We start from the raw sequence: 23,430 nt of genomic DNA on the forward strand, positions 1-23,430 counted from the left end.
AATTAAATACTGGAGATCTTAAAATAGAAGGTGAGCAAAGGCCAGTTTTCGTTGCAGAAAGCCTAACCCAGACCACCAGGAAGATATATTTCTTAGCTCGTGAATTCAGCAAGAATCACTCCTATGCTTTCTGCTGGACTGCTCACGGCAAGGTGTTCCTGCGCAAGGAGGAGGGCGCCCCGTGCCGCCGCATCGACTCCGAGGCTGACCTTGAAAAACTACTTCATTCTCTGGTGAAATGACTGCACCGGTGGATTAACAACTACCCGAGTGATTTGTGGAGTAATATCTCTATTTATCTTAATTTTTACATTGAATTTATCTACTGTACACATAGTTATATTCAATCAGTCAAGTATCAAAATCTTATATTTACGAACTATACCATACCACTACTATTATCCGTGCATTGCATTGTTGTAACTAATGTCCCACTCGCATATATTGCATGCACCTCACTTTTGCATATCCTGCTCTCAAACATGACGTCACTGTATGATCAACACAAAAGCGACAATTACACACCACATACTCGCACTACTCGCGCTATTAATGCTACTTACATACTACTTACATGCATATTTTGCACTTTTGAAATTATAAAGGTATTGTCTCTACTGCTGATGAGAGGATCCAGCACGCATCGGTTTTGCACGTTGTACTGTTATTTGTTCTTGTGGATCCTCTAGTTAATATTTCTAATGACATTGATCGTATGGAAGTGTCTTCATCGGTTATATGTGAACCTGAGGAGTTGTCTAATCTTAGCACAACCTTTCAAAGGTCTATCAAGATAATACATACGAATATTCGTAGCTTAAACTGCAACTTTGACATGTTCCTCGTTCTACTTGATAGGATTGCTTTTCAATGTGATATCCTAGTACTCACCGAGTGTTGGTTGAGTAAATCTTCAACTGTACCGGAACTGCCTGGGTATATGCACTATACCTCTGATTACCAAAATCAGAATGATGGTGTTGTCATTTATGTTAAATCGGATATTCAACATAATACTTTAATAGAAACCGGAATAAAAGACGCAAATAGTCTACTACTAACTTATAATAATGAACTTGCTGTCTTGGCCTTGTATCGATCACCATCATACAAAAACACTGACAACTTCTGCGATAGCCTAGATCTCTGTTTATCATCCCTGGCGTCTGTAAAATCTGTGGTTTTAGTCGGTGATATAAACATTAATATATCCCCGGGTGGTTATGACCCTAACTGTGACAAATACTTAAATCTTTTGGCATGTCATGGATTATTACCAGCGCATATACTACCAACCCGTTTAGAAAATTGCCTTGATCACGTGGTGTTAAGATCAGACAAATGCTCGCGAACTTTTATATTAAACTCACTAATAACTGATCATGCTCCACTTGTTTTTATTCTAGATCATAAAATAAAACGTGACATGCCTAAAACTAGTTAATTTAAAATAAATTATCCTAACTTAACGAAGGACCTAAACGTCACTGACTTTGGCGCAGTCTTTCAAGCTAACAACGCTAATTTGGCAGTCGAGATGTTTGTTAAAATAGTTTCACGGGTAATCACTGCTCATTCTAAACTGATTTGTGTTCCACATCGTAATCGCACCATTAAGCCTTGGCTCACGCCAGGACTCGTGCGGTGTATTAGAAACCGTGACAAACTACACAAAAAAGCTAAAACAGATCCGAATAACGCTATATTACAATTAACTTACTCTAGATACCGGAACTTCTGTAACAATCTATTAAAAAAACTTAAAACTGAATACGAACAACATGAAATAAAGAAAAATAAAACTAACCCTAAAGGAATGTGGAACACCATTAATAAAATAACAAACCTAAAAACAACAAGATTACAACCTTCTGAACTACTTCAAATTGCCCAGGGTCCGCATGAATCAGTAAATCTGGTTAATAACTTCTTTGCCGGTATAGGCGAGTCGTATGCGAATGCTGTATTGCAACGACGAGGTAATGTATTTCCTTCAACAGTCCATTCCTTTCCATTACAACACTCACCTAGAGATTCAATGGCTCTATTAGACATTGACTTCTCTGAAGTTGAGAGTATTATTATGAATTTAAAAAATGACTGTGCAACTGGTGTTGATAACATTCCTACTCTTGTCCTAAAAAATGCAAAGAAAAGTCTAATTCCACCATTGACTTATCTGTTTAACCTGTGTTTGTCCAATGGAGTTTTTCCAGATATCCTAAAAAGGGCCCTTGTTCATCCCATTCATAAAAATGGCAACAGAGACAGTGTCGGCAACTACAGACCCATTTCTGTACTAACTGTAGTTTCTAAAATACTGGAAAAGCTACTTAACATTAGACTGGTGAAGTTTTTAGAAAAAACAAATGTTATTGCTGCCAACCAGTATGGATTTCTTAAAGGAAAATCCACAGAAGACGCAACTCTCAAGCTCACTGAAACTATAGTTAAACATCTTGATGACAAATATAAAGTTGTAGGCATATTTCTTGACCTATCAAAAGCATTCGACACTGTCTCTGTGCCACTGTTACTAAATAAATTGGAATTGATTGGAGTTCGAGGTCTTGCCCTTGACATTTTTCGTGATTACCTATCAAATCGCTCCCAATGTGTAAAAATAGGCGAATACCGAAGTTCTGACTTGAAGTTGACTTACGGAGTGCCACAGGGAAGTGTGTTGGGCCCCACACTCTTCCTCATCTACATCAACAGTTTATGCACCCTCACCTTAACTAACTGCAACATCATTACCTACGCAGACGATACAGCATTAATTATACACGGGAAGGACTGGGAACAGGTTAAAATCCATGCGGAAAACGCCTTTGGAGTAATTAGTCAATGGTTGGATAGTAATTTACTGACATTGAATTTAGAAAAAACTAAGTATATTTCTTTTTCCCAGCGCATCAATACCCTACCTCCTTCTAACTTTTGTATAAGAGCGCATGTAGATAAATGTTTTGATAAAATTAATAATGCATGTGGCTGTCCTGAGTTGATCTCTGCGAATAGCATTAGATATTTGGGATTAGTTGTTGATAACCATCTTAATTGGTCACTGCATATCCAAAATTTAACATCTCGTATCAGAAAACTAATGCCCATTTTCCGTAAACTGAGGAACTCTGCTGATCGTGATACATTGGTTTGTGTATACTATGCTCTTGTGCAATCTTTACTCCAATACTGCATTGTTGCGTGGGGTGGCTCCTCCACCAGTACATTACTTCCCCTGGAGCGCGCTCAGCGCTCAATTCTCAAAGTCATGTTAGGAAAACCACTTAGGTATAGTACATCTCTCATTTACCAAGAATGTGTAGTTCTGACTGTGAGACAACTGTTTATTGTTAATACCATTCTGCGGAAACATAAGAGCCTCGTGTACGCACCTTTATATAAGCGCAACAAGAGTAAAGTATGCTCTCCCGTGCCCCACCGGACACTTTTAGCTGGGCGCAGTTTCTATGTGATTGGCTCATTTCTCTATAATTTTGCTAATAAAATAAATAATATTTACCCCCTTACATCGAAAGAATGTAAAGACAAAATACGTGACTGGTTATTAAATCTAAATTACGATGAGACGGAGAAAATTCTCCAATATCCTACATAAACCAAACCTTTGCATGCACGCACACACATATACTTACCTCACACATACTTGATTGATTGTGGTAAACAAACATTAAACCTACTTTTTTAATTTAATTTAATTAGATTGTTTTGTTCTTTTCCTGTTAAAAGAATTATGATACAGATCCTCGGGAGGGAGGCGCAGGCAGCTGTGACACAGTTTATACTAGTACGGCTGCCGACGTAACCTAACCCAATAGTTCACTTGAATTGTAATCTCTAAATAGGTTAAGACTTACTGTAATTTTGGAGCGAATAAATAACTTTATTATTATTATATAACCAATTATCCTGTCTGTGTGCAGGCGAGTCGCGGTTCCGCAGTGAGAACGGTAGCGTGCGCCGCAACGCTTGCAAGCACAAGCACCACAACCACGACCTGGATGAACAGGTCAGTCTATTTATTATTTATTTCTCTCTAAGTCTAGCTTAGGGAGCATCGATGTATTTTAAATCTTATTGTAATACACCAAGGTCGCAAATAGTCTATGCTTTACCGAAATTCACGTGCGAAAATCTGCAAAATTCAGTAACTTATAATTAAAAAAACTGTAAAAATACCACATTAAGATTAGATCAAGACCACTAGCGCCATGCTGCGGTTCCAACATGCATTACTAAATCTCTTCACGAAGTGGTTATAACGCTCACCATTAGATGGCGGTAGGTTAAAAGCTGCATCGCGGTTTTAAAGTAAGACGGAGTTATTCCATCCGTCGATGTGTTCGTATTTTTTTTTTATTATATCACGCCTGTATTGCGCATTATAGTACACTTTTTTGCTACACATAGGCCTTCTCATTTTGGACTCCTTCACTATGTTTGTCAGCCAATAAAAGTTACCCCTTCACAAAAACGTTATATTATCTTATACTAGAGGCCGCCCGCGACTTCGTACGCGTTTTACACCCTTAGGCGTTGAATTTTACAAAATCCCGTCTTAGTGAGCATCTACGTTCTAAAAGGAACCCCCATGCAAAATTTGAGACTCCTAGTAGAGATGAGACGTATTTACTAGAACAGATCCACACACTAGGTATTTTACAGTACTAGGCGGCACCTATTCCATTTTAAAAAATACTTGATCCACCTAGTATTTTATAAATTACACGATTTCCGACCCTACCCTGAAAGTAATAGAGGTTATTATTGCGTAATCCGTAGTCGTGTATTACGCGCACCTAGTATTTCTCGCTAAGCTTATGTGCGAACGTAGAGATTCACTCCGTCTCTGTCTAACCAAACAAATTTGAGCGCGACGAAGCAAACGCACACAAACGTAGTCAAACCATATTCATGTAAATAAGAAAAAAGTATGTAAATATTTTTATGAAATTGATATCTTTTAAATACGCCAACTTTTAAGTTGACAGTCCAAAGCCTGTTGAAGTATGAAGGGAGGAATTATATTATTATTCAATTTCAAATTGCATTATTCATACTACGGTTGTATCTTTTCAAAGAAAATTGTATTTTAAAGTCATATTACTTGGATTAGTCCGCACTAGTCGCGTCAAGTATGCTAAATTACTACGTACTAGGTGGAACAGGTATTTGGATCGAGTATTAATAAATACTTGGAATAGGTGCACCTAGTATCAAATTTACCTAGTATAACCCATCTCTAACTCCTAGCACTTGTAGTTTTTGAGATTTCGTGATGAGTGAGTGAGTCAGTCAGTCTTGACCTTTATAGATTGGTATATTTTACTGTGAAAACTAAAAAAAAGTGATAAATCTAGTTGCCGGCGCGCGCGCAGCTGACGTCATACTCGAACGCGAACGAGCGCGCGCTGCAGCAGCAGGCGCAGGACGAGATCGAGATGCGAGCGGCCGAAACTGATACTGGTGAGTTCTCCCGTTTCTTATTTTGAACCAACTATCCAGATCAGATGATCTTCAGGATAGTTAATTGGACTTACGCCCGAATTCACAAACGATGCTTTTTTTATCCACAAAGAGGAAGCTCTTGGCTTGCTTAAATGCAGCAGCAAATCGGATGCACAGCGTTGAATAGAGCTCTGTGATTCGTGTGTCACCCTGTGCGTCCACGCACACTGTGAGACCTCATAGTAATGTTTGTGAATACGGGTGTTAATTCTTATAGTCTTTTGTGTTCAAGATCATTTTGCTAGTTCTATAGCTCGCTCGCTCTCGGTTCGCTGTTCGCATTTATGGGGCTGTCTCGCGAGAAATTCGGGCGAGAGTTCTCGGATTAGATTTTGACGAGAGTGTACAGCTAAGGCATAAGGCTAATATACAGAGCGATTTTGCTGCAAAATCGCCCTGTATATTAGCAAAAATCGCCCTGTATATGTGCAAAATGTTTGCACACAGTTGTAATTTTTTTAAGGAGCGACTTAGAATAAGTAACTTATTCGATTTACGTTAAGAAAACAAAACTTTTTTTTTTCATATCAAATTATTTCAATTCGCTGTGCGCGGTTTCAAAATTGGCACACGTGGATAATTTATTTCGTTGATAGAAAAATATGTACACACAGATAACTGCAAAGCTTAATAGACATTATAGTGCGCGAAAATAAGCCCTATCACTTAAAACTTAAGATATGGGCACCTGCGAATTGTATCTTCAAAATTTTTTTTTCGAAAATTACCCCGATTAAAAATAAATATTAAAATTTCTTGGCAACTGTTTGCAAAATCACCCTGTAGCTAAGTATTTTTGTGCTATTGAAATGCACCAGCAATTGGAGCTAGTGGAGTACTCCAATTTCAGTGCGGTGATTTAGTTTGTAATTTCATGGTTGTAATGTGTTGGAGCGTTTACGCGAAGCGCGGCGTTTCAAGGGGCATCATTGGAAATGATTCGCACGCGGCGTTTTTTAATAGTTTTCAAATGTTTATAGCAAAACAATATCAATGAATTATATATCGTTTCAAAGTAAATATTTTAAAGAAGATGATATTTTATTATATTAAGCTATTTTTATGTTGAATTAAAGAAGAATAATGGTGTAAAACTCACTTTGATTTTTGGGTATTTCGCGTTCTTTGAATTTGTGATTTCTTATTGTAAAATCCTTAAATCTAAGAATTTTCTCAATGAACTATTTGCCTAAGGACTTATGCTATAGGATATAAAATTTTTTTATATCGTTTTCACAGTATTTTTATAAAAATTTCAGCTTGTAAACTGACGCTAAAGTGGAAATTTGAAAACCTGTGTGGACTTATCTTGATAGAATTCTTAAATACTATACTAATCGAAATATTTTCTCAACTAACTATTTAGACGACGAAATTGCCTAATTATTTATGCCTATAACATATTTGTAATGTAACTGGTTAATGATTGTAACGGGTTGAAAAAGTACTGTTTTTGCGCCAAACGGCGTAAACGCTCTTAAGTATGGCTAAGTATTGAACTGTTTTGTCCTCGCGCAGCCGACGAAGCATCTCCTAGGTCCCGCCCGCGCCCGACGGCGGCGCCGACGCTGCCGGTGAAGGTGGTGATGCGCAGCAACCTCACCTTCAACCTCGGCGACGAGTTCTTCGCCTGGAGGCGCCGCCCCGGCCACGCCAGGTCAGTACTATTTACAGGTTACATAGGGTAAGGGTGGCAGACGGAGAACGGGCAGCAGCGCTCTCCGAAAAACATCAATCTTTTAAACTGCGATCTCCAACCCGCCTGCCAAGCGTGGGGATTATGGCAAAACCCTCCACTATAGTGGAGGAGGCTCATAGTCCAGCTGTGGACTGTAAAGGGCTGTTGATGATGATGATGATGATCACGTATGACGGAGGAGAGGGACGAAGCGCATCTTCTACTCTGAACTTGAGGAAGGTAAGCGGAAACATGGCGGTCAACTGAGGTACAAAGATGTGCAGAAGCGGTACATGAAAATATGCGACATTGAGCCCTCCCAGTTGAAAGCCTTGGAAGGTTTGGCAGCACAACGTCCAGAATGGCGGGAGATTGTGAAATCAAAATCAAAATCAAAAATATTTATTCAGTTTAGACCACAAGTGGCACTTATGAACGTCAATAGAAAATAATAAAAAAAGAAAAGGTAGCCCTTATGGGGCACTTTACATGTCTCCTTATCTTTTGGGCCCGAAGAGGCGGGTCCGCGAGTTCGAGGATCAGCGTACACACGGCCACACTGTTAACTATCCATTTCCATTTTTGCTCTCGCTCTCATCAAATGGTGATTCTTTGCGAAAGAACGAGACGACATGACAGGCAATGGATAGTTAAAGAGTATGTTATTACTAACTAGCGGCCGCCCGCGACTTCGTACGCGTGGATCCCGTTTTACCCCCTTAGGGGTGGAGTTTCGTAAAATCCTTTCTTAGCGGATGCCTACGTCTTATCATCTACCTGCATGCCAAATTTCAGCCCGATCCGTCCAGTGGTTTGGGCTGTGCTTTGATAGAAAGAACACTATGTCAGTCAGTCACCTTTGAGTATATTTATAGATAGACCGCGCCAATAAACTTCATTTGATCTACAATCCCCACGGCCAGACAAGTTGGGGAAGAAAGTACGTTACAAGGAACAATTCGTTCGTTCCAGCCACTGCTGGATGGATTTCCACGATTGGTTCTGCGCTGCCCGCGTCCAGGATCGAAGGAATACTTGAAAATTAAATATAGACAAACTAAATGTTGTCTTACTAAAAGGCTGCCACAGCTGCACACAGTTATGTAGTTTAAAATAAGGCTGGCTGACTTATAGACATAAGGCGTACTTGAGTACGGCAGTGTCCAGAACAGATTACGAATGACAACGGTGACTTCTTACATACTGTTCCACTAAAAGCTCCTTAGGAACCTATCAGATTTTTAGTGGGTAAGCTCTGCCCTTCTGATAGGGAGAGCAAAAAAGGGAGCATGGTCAGCAACCAACAAGACCGGTGGTGACCCGTTAAAATCATCACCATCATCATCATTTTCAGCCATAGGGGAGGTGAGCCCAAAGCGGGTATACCGCCCAAAGCGGGTAGCCTTCGTTATTCACGTATACAAGCCGATTGAGCACATTTGTGCGTTTCGTGGCAACGCCCGAACTCGTTTCGACACGAATCAGTTTGGCCGAAACATCGGCGACGCGCGGCGGAGCTCCGAGACGCGAATGTTTTTATTTGCCTGTTTCACAAAAAAATATCAAGATATGTGAATATGAATTACTTCATTCTGTTTTAAGTTGTGTTGAATCTGTTACTTGTGTATTATTCTGCATTAAAACAACGTTTGAGCAACCTTTCTGATAAAGATTTTGAGATTATTTTACAAAACGTGAAAAAGTATCTTTTGGGCAAAGCGGGTATGGGTAAAACGGGTAACCGCTTCTTATTCTTATTCTAATTATATATGGATACGAAAATGGTAGTTTCATAGGTAATTTTTGTTGTTTTGGCTGAACAAGAATCTGAATTGATAGAAGTCTTGTTTCACATGGATAATCTTTTTTTTGGTCTGACAAAATTGGATTTTTATCTCACGTATATCAATATGCAGAGAGCAATAGAATTCTGCACCCTTTCAAAAGTCAAACTGCTGGAGAAGATTGGTGTAAAGCCTTTGAAAAGAGATATCCCCAACTAACATTAAGAAAGCCAAAGCCAACGTCAGTAACTTGCCTTGCCCATTCTCGACCCGTTTTGCCCCAGGGGCCATACCCGCTTTGGGCACCCCCTGCGGGCAAACCGGGTAAAATGACTGACTGATTAGTTCTTAAATTTTTGAAGTGATTTGTTACAAGAGAAGTGATTTTTAGTTTTTATTACAAAGTTTAATACATACTTGTACGAATTTATTAAAAATATATAACTTTGCAACTGCAGTAACGTCTTTTTTATTGACACAAACCTTAAGTTACCCGTTTTGGGCCCATCTCCCCTAGGACGTCGATTTCCACAATGGCCGCTTGGAGGCGGCCTGCATTCAGCGCCTTCCTGCTACCTTTATCAGGTCGTCAGTCCACCTTGTGGGTGGACCGTTAAAATTCCATCTAAATAAATACTTTTTACAGCGAAATTCTCAATATAAGGTCAATTTTCATAATATTTCCAGTGACTTACTCGGCGAGCTGTCCATCCCGAGCAACTCGTCTCACGGCTCGTACCGCGCGCCGCCCGCGCACGCCTGGCTGCTCCCGCCGCGCGCCCGGGACGGTCAGTATACATTACAATCAGCCTTATTCACGTAACAAAACTTTAACGACAACAAAACACTGAGATGCGATCCTATCGAGTGATCGTTCTATCAAAATGACCCTTGTGAATACGGATTTAGAACTGTTTTTCAATGGGACGACTTCTGAACGTCAGCGAGATCTTGACTATCAAAATACGCGAATGCCACTGGTCATTTAGTCTCCACTGCAGGAACACAACAACAACACGTGTATCAAAGGCAAATGGAGAATTGGCTAGACCGGCTAGGGAAGCCTGATTTGTATATTTCTCCCGAATTCTAGTAAGAAATAAATAATTATATTAACCATTTCAATACCGTGTTTCATCACCTGTTGACGCTACTGTCGAGTAACATTACGTTAGTGACGTCATCTGGTGAAGGGCAGACGGCATCGCAGCAGCCTTAATAGAATAATTTTCACATTTACGCTTTTAGATGATAAATTGTTGAAAAAAAAGTTACATGTGTTCAGATGATCGCACGGACGCCTCCACCGTCCGGCCGGACAGCGAGCCGGACGAGTCCAGTTCCTCGGACAGCAGCGGCGAAGCGTGACACGCAGACAACACAAGATTAAAAGTATCACAGGAATTTCTGCATTCAGGCACATACCAAATTAACACATACAAAACATGAATACCACATTCAGCGTCAAATAGTACGTGACACCCAAAGTAGCCAAAAAGTTCGCAACACGTCTTCATTACAATGAGGGTTTTCGCGAATGAAAACTCCGCCAGATGGCAATACGTAGACGCGAGGTCCAAATGCTGACTTACTTGACTTATGGTCCTATGTCCCCTAGATGGGGCAGAGGGCGTCCACAACAGTCCTCCATCGCGTTCGGTCTTGAGCTTCGCGCGTCTTGCCGATCTTCTTCGCCTCGTCCGCTACAGTGCGCCGCCAAGTTTGCCTGGGGCGACCACGTTTGCGTTTTCCTTGGGGATTCCAATCCAGAGCCTGCTTAGGGATGTGATCGGGGTCCCTTCGGAGTGTGGCCAATCCAGTTCCACTTGCGGCGCTTGATCTGCTGGTCGATCGGAATTTCGTGGCAGCGTTCCAATAGCTCGACGTTGGAGATTTTCTCGGGCCAAATCCACCAATCACGCAGCAGTCAGACCCCACATCCACGTCCAGCCATCTAGCGGATCTTTCATTCGCGAAAACCCTCATTGGAATAAGGTTGTTTTGGCCCCTCCATAGCAAGTGGACAGATTCGCAACTGGACAGATTCTCAACTGGACAGATTCTCAGGTGGACGGATTAGCAACTGGACAGAGTACAGTCATGAGCAATGAATTATAGTTAATACATTGAAAGACTTTATTTAAAGAAAATAAAACTAAACAAACTTAAGTAAAAAAAAAAACTTGAATACCGGGACAAAGGATGATGGGCACTAATGTATGGAAAGTGGTACCAGCTGCAATAGCCTAACCAATATACAATAGGCTTGTATCCACAGTGAATAAATCTGCAGTATAAGATTGTATAACTATTAAGATAGTCGTATAATTAATGAAAAACGAAACTACATAAAATAATAATTAAAGATTATTTATATTTTTAGCAAATAAATTCGGAAAAAATGGCCCATAAGTCACGTGACAGCAAACACCAATCAGAAAGCGTTACGTCATTTTTTCTATTTTTTTAAATATAGTTTTTTACGGCTCTGGGTACAAGCCCTTTTAGGCCAGATTGTCATTGCCAACATTTGAGTGTTGCTAGAAGGTTATTTTTGTAACTTTTTAGGTGATTTTTCGAAATTTGTAGATATTTTTCCTTTATAGGGCTCAACAAATAATTTTACATTATGTCTCGAGTTTTGGCAAATAATGTTAGATATAGGTACTGTACAGTACAACTAAGTGATATAAATAATATAATAATACTGTAGTTTCCCACATGAATAAGATGAGAGAGTACATTTTAAAAATAGGTTACATTTTTTTATATTTCTGGTAATTTCTGACAAGACCCGACTGGCAACACTTTTCTTCATTTGAAGTCTTGACCCAGAGCCGTGAATTTCTATATTAAAAAAAAAAGTGAAGTTTGTTGGTAAATATGTCATGAATAGTTCCTAACCTCATTTTGTTGTTATCATTATTCTTAAACAAAGTTCAACAATTTCATTATAATATGTAGGTACATGATATCAGATTATGTTGTGTGAAATATCTAACTTACATTGAAATGATCTTCACAAAAATACATCCTTGATTTTGTTGATAAACAATGGACATCATATTTTACGTATCTGCTGATTGTTTGGTACGTATACCTATAAATAACTTGTTTGGCGTTTTTATTCTTGTGCTTGTACATTGGGGCACTATACAGGACTTGAAATACGATGGATCCGTTTGTAATTAATTTAACTTTACAATTTCCGTACTAAAACAGCTGTGTTTTGCAAGGCGTGACGTCATTCAAGACGCCATGACGGTCGTGAGCGTTTTTGAGGGCATTATGTCAAATATTATTGAAAATGCAAAATAATCCTTGGAGATGAGATTTTTTTTCCAAAATAAGAGCGCATTTGTATAAAATAGGCATCAAGGTATATTATTAACTAATTATTGAAATTTGGGCGAAAAGCCTATTTCAAAGGGCATAAATTTAGGAAAATGTCTGCTATGGGGCCAGTTCTAATTCACGTTTTGAAAGCAGTAATTCCACTAAGTATTATAAATCACAGTATAACACAATCATCCATGTATACGAGTATGTACTATGACTAGAATCTATTAATAACTAAAAGAAACATTGAAAAGGAAAGGATTATACCTACGATGAACTACCCAAGCTATTAGCCCTTCATTCGCTTTCATCGTCATCATCATGATCATTTTAGCCAAAAGACGTCAGTTGAACATAGGCCTCTCCCAATGATTTCCACAATGGCCGGTTGGTGGTGGCCTGCATCCAGCGCCTTTCCGCTAACTTTATGAGGTCGTCGGTCCATCTAGTGGGTGGACTTATTGGGTCTTGTGGGTTTATTCGCTTTAGCAACCCATAATAAGCCAGCTCGCACTAAGCGTTTCGATGACTTTTATAATGCGAACAGCTAGGGACTGGAATTCGTTGCCTGCTGCTGTCTTCCCCGAAAACTATAATCCGAGCCTTTTCAAGGCGAGAGTGAATAGGCACTTACAGGGCAGATATGTACCATCCTAGACTGCATCCCACTTAACATCAGGTGCGATTGTGGTCAAATACCTGCCTTGTTATGCATAAAAAAAAATAAGTTTTTAATTTAAGTTATTTGTACGAAAGATTACGCGGTAATAAGCGGTTTATGATTTACGAGGTATTAAAAAAAACTACTTACTAGATCTCGTTCAAAACAATTTTCATTGGTAGTCTAGTCAACTGTAAGTGGTATACTTAGTATAGTTTGGAGCGAAGACGGAATCCATCCACGATACAAACTATACACGATCAGTGCGCAAAATTCGTATATAGTTTGTAGTGACCGATTTACAAAGAGACATTCCAAAATATACACGAGCAGTTTCCTATAGGTACGTTCTGGCCATGTATAGAACGGAAAGACGCTGCATTACATGATAAAGGTTCAAATTAATATTACACAAACTACTGAACAGGAGGTTGTTTTTATGTTATGGACTGTACATGTCCTGTCCAGTTGCTAATCCGTCCACCTGAGAATCTGTCCAGTTGAGAATCTGTCCAGTTGCGAATCTGTCCACTTGCTATGGAGGGGGTTTTGGCCCACTTTGGGTGTCACGAACTTGCAGTTGCATATTGTGTAAATATCTTAACAGCACATCGTTCTTGTTGGACCATAAGTTCGTCCTAATTTAAAAATAGTTTCGCAAAAGATATTTCAAAGCACATACTATCACCACAGAAAATCACACACACAATACGCTGTTGGGCGTTTTGGGTAAAACTGTTAGTCCACAGTAAATTAATAATATTAAAAATAAATACACTCATCACACGAATGCGCATACACGTACCTGTCTCACACACAATAACCAACCCTATGTATTACGATACGACTAAGAATAGAGTCAAACGCGTGATTAGTCTAAATCAGGGGTGGCCAACTTGATTAGACATAAGATCCACTGTTTACTAACGAAACCCTGTGCGAACCACTTACATACTTCTTGAAATCTTAAATGAAACAGCATAGTTTAGTACACAATCGCGTAGTATTTTTTGCCTTGCCACGATCGACTGGACGAATAGTCGCGATCGACCGGTTGGCCACCCCTGGTCTAAAATACTTAAATTGACCTATCACAGAGAAAAATGGAGGGTAAAATTAAATAGTTTTGTGTTTAGTCTCGTAATGTGGACTTAACACAAAAAATAAAATAGAATAATATGGACACTGCTTCTCCGAATTTATTTATTTAATAGGACAACCAACAAGACATACACTTATACATAAGAATTAGAAGTAAAACGACATATCGATATACAGGGTGGTTCTTCGCCTAAAGTTTGTCGAACCACGTGTATAATAGTTGTAGTGATTTAATAATTATGGTGCTCACAAGTGTACTTATAAATAGGCTTTTATAATAGATTAACTTTATTAGATATGTACTGGTAATTGAATTTTATTTCCCAAAGCTGGCTTTGAATCTCAAAAAGAGAATTTAAAATGACATTTGGTTTGTCTATCTATGACATTGTCTGTGGTGTTCACCCTGCAAAATTTTTTTTGATAGTTTATTAATAAGCTAGCTTTCATTTTAAACACCAATTTAGTTGTCCAATTGTTATCGTATCAAACCAAATAGTTATTGAGTGTAAGTTGTAACGTACCTTGCCATCGGCTATGTTCCATCATCACTGAAAGTATTATGAAAAGGGTTTATTTTTGTATTCAAATTATAGCGTACAGTTTAATTGGATTGAACTACTGTTTAGTAAAAACAAAAATTAACTAATGACGCCTAGTATTGCATTAGTTTTTGACTAAGAATTAATGAAGTTTACAAAAGACGCTATTCTCAGTTTTAAGATAATGATTGAATATTAGATTTTAGTTAGAATCGCTAGCTGTTTAAATATTTGTGTTGTATTATTAGTTATCGCTAGTTTAGTTTGTAGAATTTTCGTTTGATCACTCTTGAGTATTCCCTCGGGGTCAAATTACCCGCGACTCGTGACACTAGAAACGTCGACATGACATGACACGTCTGGTAATGTCAATTTGACAGCCACCAGATGTGGTGGTTCCTTACTGCAACAAAAACATTTTTGAACTTAAACACACCTTGTTTGTATTGGTCTGGGTGTGTTCTATGTATTAAAATGGCACATAAGTGTATGTTTAAACACGTTTCCCGCTACATATTGTACAAGTATTGCTTAGTTTAGGACTAGATGGCGCTGTGTAAAACGTCAAATTAGTATTATTTATCGATAGACAAATGCGAAACTACATCTAAAATGATTCCAAAGAATAAGTGATAACGTCACACTTTCTTTAAAGGGACATTTTGTCCCAAATTTGGATTTTAGAGTTATGTTTCAGTACATCAAATAGCGAATTATGTTGCATAGATTCACTGCATAGGTATTGCCAAGATGTTTCACCTGGTATGGCAAGTAATCAATTATTACTGTCATATTATAATTAAAATATTACATGTGCCCCAAAATTATGTTGGAATCTGTAGATAATAATTTTAAACATGTATACGAACCAATTGATTAATTGAAAACTCAAGAATCTCATTTACTCCGGCCTCTTAGTTTAATTTTGTATAATATGTATTAGTATAGTAAGTTTTAACTTTTTGTTTAGGGAAATTTACGAATTATGTACTTTTATGTTTGATTGGGTATTTTGTGTTCAACAATATTCATCTTTAAAGTATTACATTGACTTTAAAAACAAATTAATGATTAATGAAAGATATTTTTGAAATCCAACATACAGAAGTTATTGCAATTTTTTTTAAATAATATTTATGATAAAGTTTCGGGTATATCCTTGTAGTTTTCCATATTATATTTTATGTATTCTTTATGTTTCCAAAGTATAACACATTTGGTAAATATTCCGAGGAATAAGTGATTTATTTATTTATTTATTTATTTATTTATTTAATTAACATAATAATAATATAATAGTATAATAATATAATAATAATAACATAGTGATAATTTTCTTTGACTATTTTAACTACTAGGATGTAACCTTAACTTTATTTATTATGTTATCTACAATTAATAATCAAATAAATACATCGTACGGCAAGCGGCAATAAATGTAATAAGACTGATGATCTGGTTTTATTTCTTATAGCTTTTTCCGCGGGCATTGTCCATCTATAATAACACAAAGCACACACAAGCACAGCATAAGATGGCAGACATACCCAACGAATATTGGAATTTATTCCTTTAAGATTAAGGTTCAAAATGTGTTTGCAATCTGATGTAGGTACGCTTGTGTTACATAGAGTTCTTGCAAAATAGTCTAGTACTTCAAATGAAACTGAAAATTAGTAGAAAATAATATAATATCACAATGACATTAAGTTCGGAATGATACTTACAATATTAGAGACTTAACACAAAGAAAAAACTGCACAATCACGATGCTCCTGTTATTCAGCAAATCTAGTTTCACTGTTACAAAATAATACTGTTGTCTCTTTCATTTCTTTGATAATGGAAAGAGATGGTATCTTAAAATCTCAGATACACAGACACTATAGATAGGAATAAAAAATAGGAATCAAATTACAAATTCGAATGACAGTTTCTTTTTTCACGGTCACCAGTTGGCGCCTCTAGCGAGTGACGGAAACTTATTAGACAGTGGCGCCACCTATAGCCCCATTCACGTAACAAAACTTCCACGACAACAAATCGCTGAATACGATCCTATCGAGTAATCGTTCTATCGAAATGACCCTATGAATACGGATTTAGAACTGTTTTTCAATGGGACGACGTAACTAAACGTCAATGACAACAAATCGCTGAATGCGCTCCTATCGAGTAATCGTGTGCGTCAGAACCGCGGGTGGGGTATCATGAAATCGAATGAAACATATTCTGGTATTTAGTAGTGTTTTACTATTATTTGATAGCGAAGATAAAAATTTTAGTACTTATCTATAAACAAAATTAAACGAAAAACAAAGTTCCACCGCCAACCTGACGTCAGGATGGCGGGTGGGTAGTTGAACGGTGTACAATACTTAGAAACTGTAAATGCCAATTTTTAGTATCTCTTCATTAAATAAATAAAATAATGTTAATTTTTATCTACGCCTTTTTATTTACTTGTGAAATATATTTTTTTCAATGTCGGAAGCCATACAAAATTTTTTTTTGTTTAGATTCAAAAGTTATCTGATTAAAACAGCATTAAACGATAAATGAGGTGCACTGATATTTAATACATATCTACAAGTATTGCATAGTAGAGTAAAAAGATTTAGTAGTTCTACTAAATACAAGATGAAACGATTAACAAAGTCCGCCGCCGTCCATTCTGACATCAAGTTGGCGGGTGGAAATAAAACGGTGTAAAAGGCATAAAGACTATAGATGTTAACTTATTATAATAGTCCTTTGGTAACTACTTACATTCATTTTAAAATTATAACTTTTAACATCTTTAAATATTATTTATTTCATTATTTTTAATAACCATTCTGTGCGCCCACATGTTAAGAGTCGCGGCTTAGATTAAATTATGGATTGTAATTTGTACTTAAATATGACTAACTTGTTTTGTGAGCCTTAAATAAATAAATAATAAACCCTTGTTCCACATACTTTATGGAATGAGATCTAGTTGACGGGAGGGATGATCGGGATCACATTCTTTATTAGCCATGGAACATTTCTCTCGACAGAGTAAGAGCAATGAGAATGAGAAAATGTTTTAAATTACTGCGTTTCATCTTTTTAATCTATTATTTAGGTACTTACCTACTTACTAGTAAACATTTACATAGAAGTTCCTCAATTTATAAATATTTAAATAAAACAACTGCTGTTTACATAATTTATTCATAATCATCTCTAAATTAACTATAATATTATTATATCCGCCAATATTCCTAACTATAATTTACAGTCTTGATAGGAATTCTCATCTGAGGACTTAGTGTGAGTTAACATCAAAGAAGATTTTAGTTCTTGAAAGTTTCCGCTAGGTTCGCTGTCATACGTTTATTGTTACTTTTGCAGTCGACATCGAATGCGTTTGTCATAAACTCACACTACGCCCCCTGCTCTGAGGAACTTCTATGTAAATGTTTACTAGTAAGTAGGTAAGTACCTAAATAATAGCTTAAAAAGATGAAACGCAGTAATTTTAAACATTTTCTCATTCTCATTGCTCTTACTCTGTCGAGAGAAATGTTCCATGGCTAATAAAGAATGTGATCCCGATCATCCCTCCCGTCAACTAGATCTCATTCCATAAAGTATGTGGAACAAGGGTTTATTATTTATTTATTTAAGACTCGCAAAACAAGTTAGTCATATTTAAGTACAAATTACAATCCATAATTTAATCTAAGCCGCGACTCTTAACATGTGAGCGCACAGAATGGTTATTAAAAATAATGAAATAAATAATATTTAAAGATGTTAAAAGTTATAATTTTAAAATAAATGTAAGTAGTTACCAAAGGACTATTATAATAAGTTAACATCTATAGTCTTTATGCATTTTACACCGTTTTATTTCCACCCGCCAACTTGATGCCAGAATGGACGGCGGCGGACTTTGTTAATCGTTTCATCTTGTATTTAGTAGAACTACTAAATCTTTTTACTCTACTATGCAATACTTGTAGATATGTATTAAATATCAGTGCACCTCATTTATCGTTTAATGCTGTTTTAATCAGAGAACTTTTGAATCTAAACAAAAAAAAATTGTATGGCTTCCGACATTGAAAAAAATATATTTCACAAGTAAATAAAAAGGCGTAGATAAGAATTAACATTATTTTATTTATTTAATGAAGAGATACTAAAAATTGGCATTTACAGTTTCTAAGTATTGTACACCGTTCAACTACCCACCCGCCATCCTGACGTCAGGTTGGCGGTGGAACTTTGTTTTTCGTTTAATTTTGTTTATAGATAAGTACTAAAATTTTTATCTTCGGTATCAAATAATAGTAAAACACTACTAAATACCAGAATATGTTTCATTCGATTTCATGATACCCCACCCGCGGTTCTGACGCACACGAGTAATCGTTCTATCGAAATGACCGAACACGGATTTAGAACTGACTTCTGAACGTCAGCGAGATCTTGACTGTCAAAATACGTGAATTAGGCAATGAGGGTTTTCGCGAATGAAAGATCCGCTAGATGGCAGGACGTGGATGTGGGGTCTGACTGCTGCGTGATTGGTAGATTTTGACATATCTGTCAATGTCATGTCAAAAATAACCAATCATGCAGCATTTGGACCTCGCGTCTACGTATTGCCATCTGGCGGATTTTTCATTCGCGAAAACCCTCATTGGCCACAAACAAGTGATAGGACCTAACTCGCCAATGGCGCAAACTAGTAAGCGTAATTAGAAACACATAATTCGAAATCAAATAGGTACATTTCTTAGGATAATAATACAATAGATAACATATTTTACAAAAATTTGCAAAATCAAATTTTGCTTTTACACAACTAGCAATTTGTACTTTAGGAACTATAATATTAATTCGAGTTACTATGGCACTCATGCTGTCTCTCTTACTCGTGGTAGTAGTCCAATTTGAGTAAAAGAGAAGTATTTTCTAAGGGTGACAATCGCGCGACACTTTTACAGGATAAACACCAAAATTAAAGCGGTTAATAACCATATTGCTGTTTTAGCCAAATAATTCCTCAATACTTAGGTCTAATGTAGAATTCAAGATGATAAAGGGACAAACGCGATGAAAATCCAAAAAATCAGGGCAAAACACAGCGGGCCAGATGGCAGAAAATATAAATACACATAAATTCTTAAACAAAAAGCTTATAACTAGTATTTGTAACAATAATAACTATAAAGACTAAGGGAACACTGTTTTTTAAAGTCCAATCGCCGGGCACGTAGAATTTCGTCCAATGACCCCAAGCTACCCATCTATATCGCTCGCGCGTAATTATAATTATTGCTGTCGCGCTCGCACACTCACTGCGGCCGCCCGTCGCACAGTCGCGACAGCAATATAATTACGCGCGACCGATTAGGATAAGTAGCTTGGAGTCATTGGACGAAAATCTACGTGCTCGGCGACTGGACTATAGTACGAGTAGTTCTGAAAAAAATGTCACACGATTTTGAACACCCCAGCAATAAGTAAGACTTACACACTAAACAATTTTATGTTTTAGACATCCATAAACAACACTCATTTCTCTTCTAGGCTATGCTCAACAAGACTCGATACAAACTCAAGTCATTGGCTTCAGAAGCCTGTGTTTTGATCTGTCTCTAAATTATAGAATTTATATAACTCCAAACTACCTACAAGAATAAACTTTTTAATCAACAACAATAATACAAATAAAGAGATCAAAGGTTTTCAGTTATTTGGCAAAATCACAACTTGGAAGAACTTTGTTCCGTGAGATTTACAACTTAAAGGATAATATTCTTTACAATGTAATTTGTACCGAAGCTTAATTTTAATCAGTACGTCATTTTAAACACTAACTACTAATTTAGATAACTATAATTTAAAAACTTTATTGCCTTGTGTTAAGGCTCAAAACAAAAAAAAACAATCATTGCAAGGCTTTCACTTTTAAATTGGTCAGATTTTTGAACTAAGAAGTAGTGAATTTTGTGGGCGTGGCGTTTTGACAGATGTCACGGTGACAGCTGTCAATTCACATAAAACGTTACACCACGTTCATTTTTATTACACTTCATAGATTTTTAAATAAATACAACAACCAACAACCTTGCCAAGATTATTAAATATAATTTTGTTTTTCAACTTTCAACAACAAGTCGCGAATTTTTACTTTCAATTTTTTCGCAAACTTTTTACAATAAGCATAATTTACGCACTCCAAAATTTGTTCCAATTTTTTCTCAATAATCGAGTCCTCCACCACATATATTTTTCCCACTTTCCACAAGCTTAACTAAGATTCATTTTTCCTACTTTTCTCAATCAACTAACATCTCCAACAAACCTCACAGCCTATAAGGTCTTCCCATTCCGATCCCGATGATCCTGTCTCGCTGGAGTCGTCCCCGCCCACGCCCCGCGCCGTCCCCGCACGCCCCGCGCGGCTGCGGGCCCACGTCGCGCGTGGGGCATTCGTGGGGCGTCGTGTGGGTGGCTCGTAAAGTGTGGGCCTGGGGTCAATTCTTAGGTCAGACATGTTAGTGGCCATTTAATTCTTAAAAATGTTAATGATTAATAGGAAAAAAGTTTTTTTATTTCAAGTTATGGTTTTAGCTTTTGATTTCGGATACAATGGGGTTCTTTCACATGCAAAGTTCATCGCCGAAGGCGGATATTTTGTCAACCCATTAAAAACAATTAAAAATGTGAAACTTTGGCTTGCTGCAAACTAAAGTTAGTGGGGAGACAGTAAGGACCTATTCCCTCTGGCGGTCCCTGGAATCTAGTGTGCTGCAAGCTAGGGGAATGTGAAGGAGGAGGGAAAACCTGTTCCCTCCCGCGCGCAGAAAACATCTAGGTCGCTGATGACTAGGGAAGGGGAAGCAGAAGTACACTCGGCATCAAATAAATCGTACCTCCCGTGACAAGCACTTATCAAACGTATGTATCCCCACTTCCCACCAACATTGGTACCATTTGAAAGCCTAGTTCTAAACTTCATTTCATTAAAGGAAAGGTTTTTACCCCAAAAATGTGTCTTTACAAGGATCCAGAGTCACTTCTTCAAAAAATAGGTAGTTACGCTATAGCCATTTTTTATGACTACAAAACTGTTAAGTTGGTATTAATCGCTATCCATCTGTTAAAGAGGACACGTGAGATCTTTATTTGGTTTTATAACCATAAAAATTGGTCTAATTGATCCCAGAGGTGAGCCCAAAGTGAGGTCTATTTTCAAGTCACATTTATGGTATATGTTAATCATTTATTTAGAAATGAAATGTATTTTTCTTTAAGGATATTTATTGGGCTTTCAAATAACACCAATATTGTTGGGGTACCATGATTGTGTCAGAAGAAAATCTTTAAAGTTCGCGTCGCGGAAGGTGCGGTTTATTTGATGTTAAGTGTAGTAATTCTATTTATGGGGAGGGGGGGAAATCAAAATATGGGGTAAATACCTGTTCCCTGGCGCTCGCTTCCCGCAGCAGCAGCCTTAAAGCAAGCGCGTGGCTTCTTACCGCGCCCGCTAGTTGACTTCGCGATAAACACGCGGCGCTCAATACATCCAGCTCGTTGCTAGCTAGAGAAAAGGGGATAAAACACTGCTTGCTAGGGGAGGGGAAAAGCTGCTAAGTAGGGGAAGGGAACGCCGTTTGCTAGGGGGAGAGAACGTCGCATCCTAGGGGGAAGGAACGCCGCTTGTTAGGGGGAAGGAACACCGCTTGCTAGGGGGAGGAAGTTCTACTAACTAGGGAGGCGCAGGAAGTAAGTACTTACTTGTTCTTGTAACGTATGGAGGTATCTGTGAATTTACTTTTATAAACCAATGTCAGTTTGTATGCTAGCTCAGTTCTCAAATAGACGTTATTGCGAGCACTCCGTTGTTTTATTTATCAGTTCTCTTTGCTGAAAATTCAAAATAGCTCCGGCTCTGGTCACTATAGGGGGAGGGGTAGAAAGCACTGCTTGCTAGAAGAAGAGGGACAAGTAATTAAGTACCTGTTCTCTAGCGCTCGCTTTTCGTAGCAGCAGCCTTAAAGCAAGTGCGTGTCGGGCGAGAGGGAAAAAGCTCTGTTAGCTAGGGAAAGGGGCGGAATCACTTCTAACCTACGGGGAAAAGGGGAAAACACTACTAGCTAGAGGGATTTGATAAGTACCTGTTCCCTGGCGCTCGCTTCCCGCAGCAGCAGCCTTAAAGCAAGTGCGTGTCGGGCGAGAGGGAAAAAGCTCTGTTAGCTAGGGAAAGGGGCGGAAACACTTCTATCCTACGGGGAAAAGGGGAAAACACTACTAGCTAGAGGGATTTAGTATGTACCTGTTCTCTAGCGCTCGCTTCTCGCAGCAGCAGCCTTAAAGCAAGTGCGTGGCTTCTTACCGCAACCGCCTGCTGTCTTCGCGATAAACTCAATACATCCGACTCGTTGCTAGCTAGGAACGAAGGGGAAGGAGCATTGCGGAAGTAACTGTTCTCTGGCGCCCGCTTCCCGCAGCAGTAGCTGGTTGTCGCTAGGGGGAGGAAACACTGCTAGCTAGGGGGAGGGGGAGGAAGCACTGCTAGCTAGGGAAGGGGAGGAAGTAAGTACCCGTTTCCTTTGCTAGGGGGAGGAAGTTATACTAGCTAGACAGGACGAAGTACCTACCTGTTCAGTGTTCCCTTTGCCAAAAGTGCGAAATAGCTCCCGGCTCTTTAATCTGAGGGGTAGGAAGCACTGCTTGCTAGAAGAAGAGGAATATGTAAGTAAGTACCTGTTCTCTAGCGCTCGCTTCCCGCAGCAGCAGCCTTAAAGC

At 38.2% G+C, this 23,430-nt stretch overlaps 1 protein-coding gene across 1 annotated transcript in view; it reads left to right on the top strand.

The window, feature by feature from the left end:
• LOC135084764 (uncharacterized) overlaps nt 1–10,362 on the top strand; it is a 33,481-nt gene extending 23,119 nt beyond the window's left edge. Inside the window, exons 13-17 of the mRNA XM_063979503.1 lie at nt 3,948–4,033; nt 5,385–5,490; nt 7,051–7,189; nt 9,682–9,782; nt 10,280–10,362. Of these exons, the coding sequence (XP_063835573.1) occupies nt 3,948–4,033; nt 5,385–5,490; nt 7,051–7,189; nt 9,682–9,782; nt 10,280–10,362 (515 nt within the window). The remainder of the gene's footprint in view (nt 1–3,947; nt 4,034–5,384; nt 5,491–7,050; nt 7,190–9,681; nt 9,783–10,279) is intronic.
• Nucleotides 10,363–23,430: the final 13,068 nt, after the last annotated feature.

This window comes from Ostrinia nubilalis, chromosome 27 (assembly GCF_963855985.1).
Source record: "Ostrinia nubilalis chromosome 27, ilOstNubi1.1, whole genome shotgun sequence".
In the NCBI taxonomy this organism is placed as follows: Eukaryota; Metazoa; Arthropoda; class Insecta; order Lepidoptera; family Crambidae; genus Ostrinia; species Ostrinia nubilalis.